The sequence below is a fragment of the Triturus cristatus genome, chromosome 4_1, assembly GCF_964204655.1.
Source record: "Triturus cristatus chromosome 4_1, aTriCri1.1, whole genome shotgun sequence".
Classification (NCBI taxonomy): domain Eukaryota; kingdom Metazoa; phylum Chordata; class Amphibia; order Caudata; family Salamandridae; genus Triturus; species Triturus cristatus.
In genome coordinates, this window is record NC_140585.1 from 932,667,419 (window position 1) to 932,683,103 (window position 15,685).

General features: G+C 42.6%; 1 protein-coding gene across 1 annotated transcript in view; it reads left to right on the forward strand.

Annotated features, from left to right (window-relative positions):
* The first annotated feature begins 15,159 nt into the window (after positions 1 to 15,159).
* Positions 15,160 to 15,685, forward strand: part of LOC146855852 (guanylyl cyclase-activating protein 1-like) — a 198,590-nt gene continuing 198,064 nt past the window's right edge. The window contains exon 1 of the mRNA XM_085650669.1: positions 15,160 to 15,429. Within this exon, the coding sequence (XP_085506795.1) occupies positions 15,232 to 15,429 (198 nt within the window). The 5' untranslated portion in view covers positions 15,160 to 15,231. The remainder of the gene's footprint in view (positions 15,430 to 15,685) is intronic.

The window sequence follows — 15,685 nt, forward strand, 5'->3', positions numbered from 1 at the left end:
CAAAATTGAGGTGTGACCACGTTGCGTTTTGCGCCGTTTCCTGTCACGGGCACTAGGCCGACCCATACAAGTGAGGTACCATTTTTCTCGTAAGACTTTGGGGAACGCGGGGTGGGTGGAAATTTGTGGATCCACGCAGATTCCAGAACTTTCCACCACAGAAATGTGGGGAAAATTTGTTTTTTTGAAAATTGTTTAGGTTTGCAAGGGATTCTGGGTAACAGAACCTGTTGGGAGTCAGTCAAGTCACCCCATCCTGGATTCCGCTGGGTGTCTACATTTAAAAAATGTATAGGTTTTCTAGGTTTCCCTAGGTCCCGGCAGAGCTAGGGTTAAAAAACTACAGCTAGGCACTTTGCCAAAAAAGGGTCATTTTTCACTGCGAAATTGAGGTGTGACCACGTTGCGTTTTGCGCCGTTTCCTGTCGCGGCCACTAGGCCGACCCACACAAGTGAGGTACCATTTTTCCCAGAAGACTTTGGGGAACACGGGTAGGTGGAAATTTGTGGATCCACGCAGATTCCAGAACTTTCCACCACAGAAATGTGGGGAAAATGTTTTATTTTTTTATTTTTTATAAATCTTTATTTATTAAACAGTCTCGACATAAGGTACAAAATTCACAGGATCGACTTGAGTGTTACAGTGAAATCAAGTTACATAGAGTACAGCAATTCAGTTATATTGGAAGTCACGGGGATGGGGAATCATCATCATCGGCTACCTAGGGAGGGGTACATATCACGCCCCGGTATGTATTCCAGGGGGACCAAGTCTTAGACCACTTGCGGGGTAAACCACGGGCGACGTATACTGTTTTTTCTCTTAACATGCACCAGTCTAAATCTTTCTCCCAAACTGTAACCGTGGGCGGATGTGGGGCACCCCAGAGCTGAGCGATATTTCTCTTGGCAATCATGCATCCGAGCGTTACCCAGTTCATTGTAGAAGTGATGAGGTCGGTGGGTTCCCAGATGTTTAGGAGGCACCTGGGCGCTTCCGGCCTGATCTCCGCCCCCAGCACATCACTCATGACCCTGTGGATATTGCGCCAGTATTCCTGTATTTGCTCACAGTGCCACAGTATGTGTATGAATGTGCCTATTTGCGTGCACCCCCTCCTACAAGAGCCATCTGTTAGGCTCCCATCCGGACCAGCTGCGGACCCGTTACATAAATTCTATGGAGGATCTTCAGCTGTACCAATCGGAGTCGTGCTGAGATAGCGACCGTTCTAGGAGAGGAGATCGCTTCCTGCCAGGTTTCATCATCTAATTCTATCCCATCCTCAGTCCATGTGTCTCTCAGTTTCAACAGTGGGTCTTCGATATTATTAATGAGTTTACGATACGTCAGCGAGATGGCTCATTTGGGCAAATGGCCATCGAGCAATCTGTCTTCTAGGGGGGAGGTGTCTGGTGGGGTCATACCTTCTGGGATTGATGCCAGCAGCGAGTGTCTGATTTGAAGATATCGATAATATTCTGTGCCTGCCAGGGCATATTGTGTTCGGAGAGCTTCAAAGGTTTTAACACCTCCTTCACCCCAAAGGTCTTTGACATGAGAAATACCTATTAAGTCCCATTTATCAAACCCTTTTGTGTTTCCCATATAGCCAAGTTTTTGCGAATCCCACAATGGTGTGGCCAGGGTGAGCTTGTTTTGCCAGCCTAGTGACTTAGTAGCAGAATGCCAGATTTTGACTGTATGACCAGTAGGGCCCGTCAGTGGGTACTTGGTTGGCGTTGAGTATAATGTCCTCAAGAAGGTCCCTATGGGCAAAAGCCAGTGATCCATTAGGTACTCTGGGTTATCAAAGCGGCCATACATGCAGTGATTAATAGCTGTGAGGTGGGCGGCCCAGTCATATTTTTTAATTTCTGGCAAGCCCTTACCCCATCATACCAGCCAAGTGTCAGTTTTTTAGAGCAATACGTGGTCTCCCTCCCCATAAGACATCCCTGAGGAGCCCTTCGACATCTTTAAAATAGGAGTTCGGGACTAGGTCAGCCGAATTCTGTAGTGCATACAAAAACCGGGGCAATGACATCATTTTGAACAATGCCACCTTGCCCAAGAGTGAAAGCGGGAGTGACCTACAGTGTGTTATGTCGCTTCTGAGCCGTTGCACTGGGGGGAGCAAATTGCGTGAGTGCCGGGCCAATGGGTCGAGAGAAATAAATATGCCGAAGTATTTGAAGCCTTCGGAGACTACGGGAATCGGGCAGTTACTGGGTAGAGGGGGGTATTCCCCCATAGGACATACAAGAGAAGATTTCTGCCAGTTGATGCGAAACCCAGAATACCTACCAAATACATCCAGAATATCAAAGACTGCTATTAAGGATCTTTTCGGGGACGTGAGATAGAGGAGAATATCATCCGCGTATAAGGATATTCGGTCCTCCCATTCGGTCGAACAGCGAATGCCGCAAATCATACCATCTTTGCGGATCCATTCCGCAAGTGGTTCAAGGGCCAGGACGAACAGCAGGGGGGAAAGGGGGCACCCCTGACGGGTCCCCCGGCTGAGTGTAAATGGCTCCGACTTCCTGTTGTTTACTACTATCTGAGCCATCGGCGCGCTGTATAGCAGTCGCACCCAACGGCAAAAATTCGTCCCAAATCCTAGCTTGGCAAGGACCGCAAAGAGATAGGGCCACTCCAGAGTGTCAAAGGCCATAGTGGCATCTAGGGAAACTACAATGGCGTCTTCCCGAACTGTCTGTACTCTGCCCAAGACTCCGTGCAGTCTTCGCAGGTTGAGGGCAGTGTTTCTTTTGGGCATGAACCCCGATTGATCTGGGTGTACAAGATCGCTTATTACTTTGATCAGTCTAGTGGCTAGTACTTTGGCCAGAATCTTGGGTTCCGCATTCAGTAGCGAAATAGGTCGATAGGAAGTGCACTCAGTTTTGGGTTTTCCTGCCTTGTAGATAGTGACTATGGTGGCTATCCTCTGGTCATGTGGCAATACGCCCTGCTCGAGGCTATCTTCGTACATAGATTTGAGGTATGGAGCCAATTTATCTGGTTGAAGTTTGTAAAGCTCAATTGGAATGCCATTCGGGCCCAGGGCTTTCCCTGAGCATGGCGCCCGTATGGCTGTAGCTATTTCATCAGCCGTGAGCGCACTGTCAAGGAATGCCTGATCTGAGTCTGATCATTCCGGGAGGGAGACGTCTTTTATAAGGTCAATAAAGTCTGTCTCAGGATATGGTGCCACTGAGCTGTATAGAAAATGTGTTTTTTTGACAATTATTTAGGTTTGCAAGGGATTCTGGGTAACAGACCCTGGTGGGAGACAGTCAAGTCACCCCATCCTGGATTCCCCAGGGTGTCTAGTTTTAAAAAATGTATAGGTTTGCTAGGTTTCCCTAGGTGCCGGCAGAGCTAGGGTTGGAAAACGACAGCTAGGCACTTTGCCAAAAAAGGGTCATTTTTCACTGCGAAATTGAGGCGTGACTAAGTTGCGTTTTGTGCCGTTTCCTGTCACGGGCACTAGGCCGACCCACGCAAGAGAGGTACCATTTTTCTCATAAGACTTTGGGGAACGCGGGGTGGGTGGAAATTTGTGGATCCACACAGAATCCAGAACTTTCCAACACAAGGCATTGCAGAACCCTACCATTTGGATCGCTAGACCAGATCCCTTGACATAGTGTGTGTGCTTTATGTTCTATGTGCATATGTCTTTGTTTGTCTCTTTTTCCTCCTATTTCAGCGGGACACGCCACCATCGAACTGCACTATGATTAATACATGGTCAACCATCTCACTTCCTTTTTGCAGGTTTATTATACTATCACGATGGTAGGCAATATTATATGTCGCGAATTATGATACATGTACCTCCGTTCTTTATTTCAGATGTATTGATTCACGATACCTAATCTGGTATCCAACAAGTGCATTGGGAATCGACATGCACTAAATTTTCTGTGACTATTAGTGTAAATTTGCACTCCACATAATTTCGTGAGTGTAGATAGGGATCTCACTAGTCCTGAAGAAGAAGCTTGGGGAGCTTCGAAATATGTTGACTGACCTAGGAGGCACAGCTCATTGAGGCATATTTACCTCCGTCCCCCCCATTTTAAAAATACCAGCTCACAGGTATATTAAAAAAATGTTAAACCGACGAGCCAGGAATTTTTTAACCTCACTCACCCATCCTCTCCTGACCCTTGTACTCACTCTCCTACAAAACACATAGTCATTTTCACAACAAAAAGGTGCTCCCACGTAATCGTAGGTTGTAGCACGCCCCATCCCGTAGAGGGGCGGGAAGACCCCTATGATGAAGCATGACACCAAGGGTCCTTTTGGTGTGTGAGGGGTATTTTCAAAACAGTGTGTACCTTTCCCACCACTGTAGGAAACATACATTACCCGGGAGGACATGAAAATATTCTTTCTGAACCTGTTCTGAGGGTGGATCTTTATGGTTTATAAACTAAAGAAGGAAGAAGTATCCACCTCCACTACTTTTGACAAGTAGTACCTCTCCACTCCCCCCATTGTGTTTTTAGCATATGCAATACCCATTCATAAATCTCAAGGTTTAAGTGTAGATAATGCTTAAGTAAATGTTGGAAGAACTGTTTAAAGAGGGAATGGAATATGTTGCATTATCTCGAGTTAGAACATTGTCTGGTTTGTATTTAATTGATTGTGATGAAAACAAGGTTAGTGCTGATGTAAATTGTGTAAGAGAATATAATCGTTTAGGAAGACTTTATGCACCAACTTTAGGTGAATATCTTATTTATGACAAACATGTTGTGTGTTCAAAACAGAAACATGTTGATGAATCAAGTGTGGTTGAAAAGCAGAAAATAATTCAAGAGAAAAGGAAAGATGCAAAGAAACAGAAAATACAAACAAGTGATTATGTTGTGGGATACCAATTAGAAAATGCTTCTGGTGTGGACTGCTATAGTAATGTTATTTAAATGTTATATTTTATCTAGAAGATCTTTATGGTGAGATTATGGAATGTCAGGAAAAAAGATTATGTTTTGCACTTTATACTTTATTTGAACAATTGAAACTGACAGATGTAAGAGCCATACTGCTTCTGGTATTCGCCAACTCTTGGATACATGTACTGGATCTTTAACGTTCAGCCCTAATATTCAACAAGATGCACAAGAGTTTCTGATGGCTATGCTTGGAGTATTAGAAGATAAAGGAATCCAGATTGAGAGTTCATTTGGACTCAGTTACAAATGGGATCACAAATGTGAACAGTGTTCATTAACTTCCAGCACTATAGTTGACAGAGAACGATTACTATATTTAACAATACCTGACTACAAATCTGTACCTTTTCCGAAATTAGTAAAAGAAGCAAATCATGATATGAAATGTTCTCGTTGTCAATCAGAAATGTTATCTACATCATGCCTACAAAGATATGGGAAATATCTAATTTTAATGCTACAACACTGTAGACCAAATGGAAGAAAAGTGGAAACGAAAATTTAAAATGTTGTTGCTAGTCAAGTATCTATTTCTGGAAGAACTTTCGCAACACTGGCTATTGTTTTCCAAGCTGGAGCTACTACCACATGTGGACATTATACTGTATATTTAAAATGCAATAATGGTTGGAGTCACTGTAACGATACACACTTGGAAATAAAACCGAGATTGCCTTATGAATTACCCAACTCTTATTTAATATTTCTCAAACAAAAATGTTAGATACATTATTCGGCCTAGAGGAAAATGGGAAGATGATTTAAGGAATTCGTACTGGATAATTAAAAAAAAAAATTGACACATTTTGACACATTATTTGGCCTTGAGAAAAAGTGTGAACGGAAACTACAGAGTAAAGGTAAGATTTAAAAATTGGAAATAGTATTGGATGTGTTATTTGTGTTGATTTCGTATTGTGCTTGCAAGAATTAGTCATTTGGTTTTTTTTCACAATCTAGTTGATTGTTTTTTTTTCCCAGCTGCTTATGATGATACTACACTGACATCACTGTGAATGGTGAAGTTAAGTAGAAGCTGATAACAGCAGAAAACGGGAGAAAAATATGTTTTTAAAATTTTAAATTATGTTGTATTATTTGATAAGTAACACTGCAATTTCTGAAATATATTACATTACACATCAGTTTTACAGTTTATTGTCTTTTATGTTGTGGAAAAGTTAGAAAAAAGAGTACTAAAGACAAATAGCAGAATAGTAGTTTCATATTTAAAACAACTTTGAAATTCACTGAAAAAACCATAGGTTTCAGGGACGTTATAGTTAGAAATTAGCATTTAAAAAACCTTTGAAATTCACTGAAAAAACCATAGGTTTCAGGGACGTTATAGTTAGAAATTAGCATTTAAAAAACCTTTGAAATTCACTGAAAAAACCATCGGTTTCAAGGACGTTATAGTTAGCTGGACATTTCACTCATACAAAACTAGAGAAATTCCACCGTTATAGTTAGTTCAGCTAATTATAACTCGCGCCCCAGCAATGCACTTCTGATGACGTCACATATTACATCATTCATGACATCACTGATGACATCTCAAATGACATCACTGATGACATCACTGATGACATCATCCACGTGATAATCTAATGCACCTCCTCATACCCTAGTATAACCTTTGATACACCCACTCTATAATTCAGACTACCATTTTCGAAATCATCGACACACCAATACCAGTTACTACATACGCACTCACTGATTCCTAGGTCTACACACACATCCACTCATTCACCCATACAATCACTCATACATACAGTCACTCATCAACACAACACTATCATATGCACTCATACACCTCTACAGACAGTCACACACCGCCACTCATCCATGGAGTTACTGACACACCTAGTCGTCATGCAAAGAATCAATCACACTCTCATTTTCTCACCAATACAGTTATACACACACCACCTCACTTACTCAAACATATACTAACACATACTTACTCTCTTATACAATCACTAAAACAAGTACTCACTCATCCATACAGGCACTCTCACAACCACTGACTCTCACGTATAGTCAGTTATATACTCCAACTCTCATATACACTGCCTTTTACATATGTAGTTACTTGGACATGTACCACTGAGACATCCAATCTCTCACCAACACACCCATACACACACTCACCCGCCCATACAGCTGTTTCCACATGCACTCGTGAACCCATACACCCAGTGAATCAACCACTCACACGTCTATGCACAGTCACACACCTCCCACCCACCCACACACACACTCAGCCTCCCATACAAATACTCAAGCAACCAATCAATAACCCATATAGACACTCATTTAGCTACTGACCAACACATGTAGCAGCTTACACAACAACAGACATACTGATACACATATTCAGACAGTTTAGTCACTGACCCATGCATTCAGTAAGACACATTTAATCACTCACTTATACAGTCAGTCACGCACCTACTAAATCCTCCATCCAGACACTTATACACCCACTCATTCTTCAATACACCTTGGCATATATATAAAACATATTTAAACTTTACAGATACACACAGTCACTGGATGATGTCATCAGTGATGTCATTTGAGATGTCATCAGTGATGTCACTGACCATGTCATGAATGATGTAATATGTGACGTAATCAGCAGTGCATTGTGAGGGCGCGAGTTATAGTTAGCTGAACTAACTATAACTGTGGAATTTTTCTGGTTTTGTATGAGTGAAATGTCCGGCTAACTATAACGTCCCTGAAACCTATGTTTTTTTCAGTGAATATATATATATATATACATAACCTTACCATGCACTGCTAATTATCCCACATCAGTCATGACATCATCTATGACATAATTGATAAAATAACTGTAACATTTCAAATAAATGTATTGGTGAGAAAACTGTGCACGACAGGGCACATTTAGGGCACAAGTCATAGTTTGTTGAGATAAGTATAACTATAACTGCTGAATTTCGATGTTTTTTTGTGTGTAAAATCGGAACCTAACTATAACGTCCCTGTAACCTTTGGTGTTTTTCACTGAATTTCTAAGGAGTTTGTAATTCTATTTCCTAACTACATCATCCCTGGAACCTTTGTTATTTTTAGTGAATATAGATATATATATGTATATATATATATATATATATATATATATATTCACTGAAAAAACCATAGGTTTCACACATGTTATAGTTAGCGGAAATTTTACTGATAAAAAAACCAATGAAATTCCCCCGTTATAGTTAGTGCAGGCAACTATAACTCACGCGACCGCAATCCTCTGCTGATGCTAATACTGTATTTAGACACTTATTTGCCCATGTTTTCTTCCATACATTTTTAGCTATACATATATTACAAATATTTTTTTTTCATAAAGACACATATGTCATCAGCAGAAGATTGCGGTCGCGTGAGTTATAGTTGCCTGCACTAACTATAACGGGGGAATTTCATTGGTTTTTTATCAGTAAAATTTCCGCTAACTATAACATGTGTGAAACCTATGGTTTTTTCAGTGAATTTGCAAGGTTTTTTAAATGCTAATTCCTAACTATAACGTGTGTGAAACCTATGGTTTTTTCAGTGAATTTGTACGGTTTTTTAAATGCTAAGTTACTTTACGCCATTCGTGGCGTGCGCGCCCACTTAACGCAGTTCGTTCCGTGCGCGCATGGTGCGCTTCGCGCACCGTGCGCGCACAGTGAGCACGCGGTGCGCTTCGCGCACCGCGCGCCCACTTTACGCAGTTAGTGCCGTGCGCGCACGGTGGGCACGCGGTGCGATGACAAAGCAAGAAAGCACGTCAACAAATCTGTTTCTGCTTTCCTCCGTGACTATGGTATGGGTGCCATTTACCACAACAACTTGCGTTATGACATGCAAGACATTTATAGAGGAGATGGTGTGCACTTCAATGATGAAGGCTCTTTTTAGAGCCCCCTAATATCTAAACACTTAAATCTGATTTTCATTTTTTTTTTTTTTTTTTTCTACCGTACGCTTACCGTAAGCTTACCGTACACGTACCCCGTGATTTTTTTTAAAATCAATAAATGTTTTTTTTGTACTTTTCTGTCCTTCTTTGACCCCCTTACAAATGTTAGGAGGTCTGTAACTCTCCTCATTGCCCCCTTTCCTTGTTTTCACTCTTTTTTTTCAGAGTGAAATACACAAAATGGCGGCCGCCGCTTCCTGGTTTCGGCCGATTCGAATGTTTACTAAGATCTAAGAGCCAATCAGAATCGCGCTCGCGCACGCCACCGTACGCTTACCGTAAGCGTACGGTAAGCGTACCGTAAGCGGGCTCAGATATATATATTGATTTAAAGGCTATTTTCTCAGAATCTACTGAACAGATTTACACCAAACCTACAAAAGGCACTTCCTTGACCTAGGGACTACCTCTCTGCCAAATTTTGAGTAATTCTGTTCAGCCGTTCGGGCTGTAGCTCGTTCTAAAGGTCCTATGGAAAAATGCATGGGAAAAACGCGTTTTGGGACCCCCCTTTTATCTCAGCCCCCGCTTGACGGATCCCCCCGAGACTTTCAGGGTAGGAGCGGAGCGTAGCGCCCCACCTATTTTGAGAAATTCGCGAGGATTCGTCGACCGGCGCCAAAGTTATTCAAAATAGAATGTTGAGGTTTTCCTATGGAAACGTGGTCCTAACTATAACTACCTACTGGCGACCGCCAGTAGGTAATATATATATATATATATATATATACAGACTCAAAATTGCTCCTTCCGACTGCAGCGACCCAAAGGGGGAGGTGGCGCACACTCCGGCGGAGCGTGCCGGTAAATTCAATCCCAAAATTGTAAAGCGATCCACGTGCGCTCTCAGGTGGTTTTTCTCCTGAGAGCGCACGTGGATCGCTTTACAATTTTGGGATATATATATATATATATATATATCAGAAAGACTACTTCCAACAGCCTTGAGGATCCTTCAACTGCCAAAGGAAAGAGTACACGAGCCTGATTTGGTGCTGGTTTCTTTATTTGCCCAGAGCGACGGCCATAACGTTTCGGCTCCGTGGAGCCTTGATCACAGTAGATAGTTATAGTTAGGACCGTGTTTCCATAGGAAATCCGCAACATTCTATTTGGAATAACTTTGGCGCCGGTTGACGAATCCTCGCGAAATTTTCAAAATAGGTGGGGCGCTCCGCTCCGCTCCTACCCTGAAAGTCTCGGGGGGATTCGTCAAGCGGGGGCTGAGAAAAAAGGGGGGTCCCAACACACGTTTTCCCCATGCATTTTCCCATAGGACCTTTAGTCCGAGCTACAGACCGAACGGCTGAACAGAATTACTTGAAATTTGGCAGAGAGGTAGTCCTCAGGTCGGAGATGTGCCTTTTGCAGGTCTGGTGTAAGTCTGTTCAGTAGGTCCTGAGAAAATAGCATTTAAATAAATATACATATCTGTAAGCGCGCTCCGTGCGCTTACGGTAAGCTTACCATACGCGTACGGTGCCGTGCGCGAGCTCAATTCTGATTGGTGGTTACATGACTGTAAACATTCGAATCGGTCGAAATCAGAAAGTGTCGGCCGCCATTTTCTGTCTCTCGCACTGAAAAACAAAGGTGGATAACGTGAAAAGGGGGCAACGGAGAGAGTTGCAGACCCCCTAGCGTTTGTCAGGGGGTCCACGAAGGACCAAAAAGTACGAAAAATACAGGGTGTGCGCACGGTGAAAAACCAGAAAAAAATAAATAAATAAATACATAACTTAGCATTTAAAAAACCGTACAAATTCACTGAAAAAACCATAGGTTTCACACAAGTTATAGTTAGGAATTAGCATTTAAAAAACCTTGCAAATTCACTTAAAAAACCATAGGTTTCACACATGTTATAGTTAGCTGTACATTTCACTCGTAAAAAACCAATGAAATTCCACGTTATAGTTAGATCAGGTAACTATAACTTGCGCGACCGCAATCCACAATGTGTCATTTCAGATGTCATCATTGATGTGATGAGTGATGTCACTGACCATGTCCTGAGTGATGTAATATGTGACGTCATCAGCAGTTTATTGTGGGCGCGCAAGTTATAGTTACCTGATCTAACTATAACGTGGAATTTCATTGGTTTTTTACGAGTGAAATGTACAGCTAACTATAACATGTGTGAAACCTATGGTTTTTTAAGTGAATATATATATATATATATATATATATATATATATATATTACCTACTGGCGGTCGCCAGTAGGTAGTTATAGTTAGGACCCTGTTTCCATAGGAAATCCGCAACATTCTATTTTGAATAACTTTGGCGCCGGTTGACGAATCCTCGCGAATTTCTCAAAATAGGTGGGGCGCTACGCTCCGCTCCTACCCTGAAAGTCTCGGGGGGATTCGTCAAGCGGGGGCTGAGAAAAAAGGGGGGTCCCAACACACGTTTTCCCCATGCATTTTCCCATAGGACCTTTAGTCCGAGCTACAGACCGAACGGCTGAACAGAATTACTTGAAATTTGGCAGAGAGGTAGTCCTCAGGTCGGAGATGTGCCTTTTGCAGGTCTGGTGTAAGTCTGTTCAGTAGGTCCTGAGAAAATAGCATTTAAATAAATATACATATCTGTAAGCGCGCTCCGTGCGCTTACGGTAAGCTTACCATACGCGTACGGTGCCGTGCGCGAGCTCAATTCTGATTGGTGGTTACATGACTGTAAACATTCGAATCGGTCGAAATCAGAAAGTGTCGGCCGCCATTTTCTGTCTCTCGCACTGAAAAACAAAGGTGGATAACGTGAAAAGGGGGCAACGGAGAGAGTTGCAGACCCCCTAGCGTTTGTCAGGGGGTCCACGAAGGACCAAAAAGTACGAAAAATACAGGGTGTGCGCACGGTGAAAAACCAGAAAAAAAAAAATAAATAAATACATAACTTAGCATTTAAAAAACCGTACAAATTCACTGAAAAAACCATAGGTTTCACACAAGTTATAGTTAGGAATTAGCATTTAAAAAACCTTGCAAATTCACTTAAAAAACCATAGGTTTCACACATGTTATAGTTAGCTGTACATTTCACTCGTAAAAAACCAATGAAATTCCACGTTATAGTTAGATCAGGTAACTATAACTTGCGCGACCGCAATCCACAATGTGTCATTTCAGATGTCATCATTGATGTGATGAGTGATGTCACTGACCATGTCCTGAGTGATGTAATATGTGACGTCATCAGCAGTTTATTGTGGGCGCGCAAGTTATAGTTACCTGATCTAACTATAACGTGGAATTTCATTGGTTTTTTACGAGTGAAATGTACAGCTAACTATAACATGTGTGAAACCTATGGTTTTTTAAGTGAATATATATATATATATATATATATATATATATATATATATATTACCTACTGGCGGTCGCCAGTAGGTAGTTATAGTTAGGACCCTGTTTCCATAGGAAATCCGCAACATTCTATTTTGAATAACTTTGGCGCCGGTTGACGAATCCTCGCGAATTTCTCAAAATAGGTGGGGCGCTACGCTCCGCTCCTACCCTGAAAGTCTCGGGGGGATTCGTCAAGCGGGGGCTGAGATAAAAGGGGGGTCCCAAAACGCGTTTTTCCCATGCATTTTTCCATAGGACCTTTAGACAGGGCTACAGCCCGAACGGCTGAACAGAATTACTAGAAATTTGGCAGAGAGGTAGTCCTCAGGTCAAGGAAGTGCCTTTTGTAGGTTTGGTGTAAATCTGTTCAGTAGATTCTGAGAAAATAGCCTTTAAATCAATATATATATCTGAGCCAGCTTACGGTACGCTTACCGTAAGCTTACCGTACGCGTACGGTGGCGTGCGCGAGCGCGATTCTGATTGGCTGTTACATCTAAGTAAACATTCGAATCGGTCGAAACCAGGAAGCGGCGGCCGCCATTTTCTCTCTCGCACTCTGAGGGGGGGGCTGTAAACAAAGGCAAAAAACATATAAAGGGGCTGTTTAGACAGCGCCCATGCACATAGCCATGTTAGTTGAGTCCTCAAAGATCCCCCAAGGCCAAAAACGGTAAATTTTTATTTTTTGAAAATTTCGCCGATTACGCTTACCGTACGCGTACGGTGCGCTTACGCTAAAAATTTTAATAAAAAAAAAAAAACACTCTCTGTGCATGGCATATTATTGTCATCACTTACAAATTAAATTTAACAGATTACCTATCACAAGGAAGCGCATAATATGTCCTCCATGTGCGCACGGTGCGTAACGTGGGCACGTACGGCACTAACTGCGTAAAGTGGGCGCGCGGTGCGCGAAGCGCACCGCGTGCTCACTGTGCGCGCAGCGCACGGTGCGCGCACGGAACGAACTGCGTTAAGTGGGCGTACACGCCACGAATGGCGTAAAGTAACTTAGCATTTAAAAAACCGTACAAATTCACTGAAAAAACCATAGGTTTCACACACGTTATAGTTAGGAATTAGCATTTAAAAAACCTTGCAAATTCACTGAAAAAACCATAGGTTTCAGACATGTTATAGTTAGCGGAAATTTTACTGATAAAAAACCAATGAAATTCCTCCGTTATAGTTACTGCAGGCAACTATAACTCACGCGACCGCAATCTTCTGCTGATGACATACGTGTCTTTATGAAAAAAAAATATTTGTAATATATGTATAGCTAAAAATTTATGGAAGAAGACATGGGCAAATAAGTGTCTAAATACAGTATTAGCATCAGCAGAGGATTGCGGTCGCGTGAGTTATAGTTGCCTGCACTAACTATAACGGAGGAATTTCATTGGTTTTTTATCAGTAAAATTTCCGCTAACTATAACATGTCTGAAACCTATGGTTTTTTCAGTGAATATATATATATATATATACACTGAAAAAAACAGAGGTTACAGGCACGTTATAATAAGGTTGAGATGTCACTCGTACAAAACCAGTAAACTTCTGCAGTTACAGTTACCTGAGCTAACTATAACTCATGCCCCCGCAATGCACTGCTTAGGACCTCACATATTACATCACTCATGACATGGTCAGTGACATCACTAATGACATCTCAAATGACGTCACTGATGACATCATCAAGTGAGTGTAAATGTTTTCAAGAGTTTATGGATGTTAAACATATATACTAACCTACTACAAAAGTTACATTAGTAGCCTAGGTGCACTACTACTGAGTGATACTACTTCTAACATACATTATGTGGATGGCTGTGTGACTATATGTATCCTTGTATTTATGGATGTGTATTTGGCAGTATGAGTGTATAAGTGGGTGTGTGAGTAGCTGCGTGGGTGAGTGCCTTGCTATATGAGTGGCGGTATTGGTGTGAGGGGTGTGTCAGTGGCTGTATGAGAGTGAGTGGCAGTGTGAATGGCTCTATGGGTGGGTAAGTGGGTGTGTAGTGACTGTATGAGTAAGTGAGTGGGTGTCTGACTGGGCGAGTGACTCAGTGTGAAAATGGCTGTGTGGGTGAGTGAGTGGTTGCTTGAGTGTGTGTTAGGTTAAGTAAGTTGGTGTGAGAGTGGCTGTATTTGAGTGTAAGTGATTGGCTGTATGGGTTCATCCCCTAACCAGCAGTGAACCAGGAGGCAGATACTTTGTATATGTTATGAGCTAATAACCATGCTTAGGTGATAAATCTTTCTGAATGGATTCTTCATTATCCCAATTTCATTTGAAAAGAGCTTTAATAAACCCATGATAAATGGTCCATCTCCTGGGAAAGGGACGGCATTGGTTCAGATGCAGGAGTGATCATCCCCAGATGTTGAGCTGCGAGACCCCATTTTTGGAAATGAGCCACCCCAAATGTCAAACAAGCTCCACACTCCAAAACGAAGTTGGATGAGCCTATGGGAATAGAGAGCGCTTCTCCTTCATTCCTGGCTATTCACAGCGCTGGAAATCCTGGAGGGAAAAGCCCATGAAGTGCAGCCCCTGGAAGTGTGCCTGTGTGCTGGGAAGGTGTTTTTGACAGCATGTGTTCGATCGCTCCTCCCTGTGTTCCGACACTGGAGTAGCAGCTCCCACGGATTAACCTTCACCTCGGTCCTCCGCTCAAGGTTTATACCACCTTAATCCCCCCTGATCAGCATCTGAGCAGATTAGCCACTGGTTGGCTCCTGGGAACTTTTCTCTGTTTAAAGGCTCCTGCAGGTTTTATGCTGGTTTGGAAAGTTGAAGTTGAAGAGGGAGGTATAAGGGAGGTGACTGCCAGAGGACGTGGACCTTTTGGACAGCTCCTGGGCAATCACCGCCACCATGGGAAGCGCCAGCAGCTCCACAGTGGATGACTTACAGGCAGTGGAGATCCACCACTGGTACAAGAAGTTCATGACAGAGTGTCCTTCGGGGCAGCTGACCCTCCATGAATTCAAGCAATTCTTTGGCCTCCGAGGGCTCAGCGGGGAAGCCAACAGCTACATAGAACAAATGTTCCGGACCTTTGACATGAATAAGGTAGGGGTTGCTGCATTTTGGAAATCCCACCTGTGCTCTTCCCCTTATCATGAGTGTGAATTTTTGTCGACAGCGCTCACCATCTAGGGATTTATAGAACCTTGCATAGAATAGGAAAAGTAGAACTGCAAGTCCCAAAATGCTTAGTGCTGTCACCAGTCACCATGATAGCACGCAGGCAGTTACAGCTAGGCCTGGCTTGGAGCTTGGCTCCACTTTAGTGTCTAAACGTTGTGTGTACTTAGCCCACTCTAGG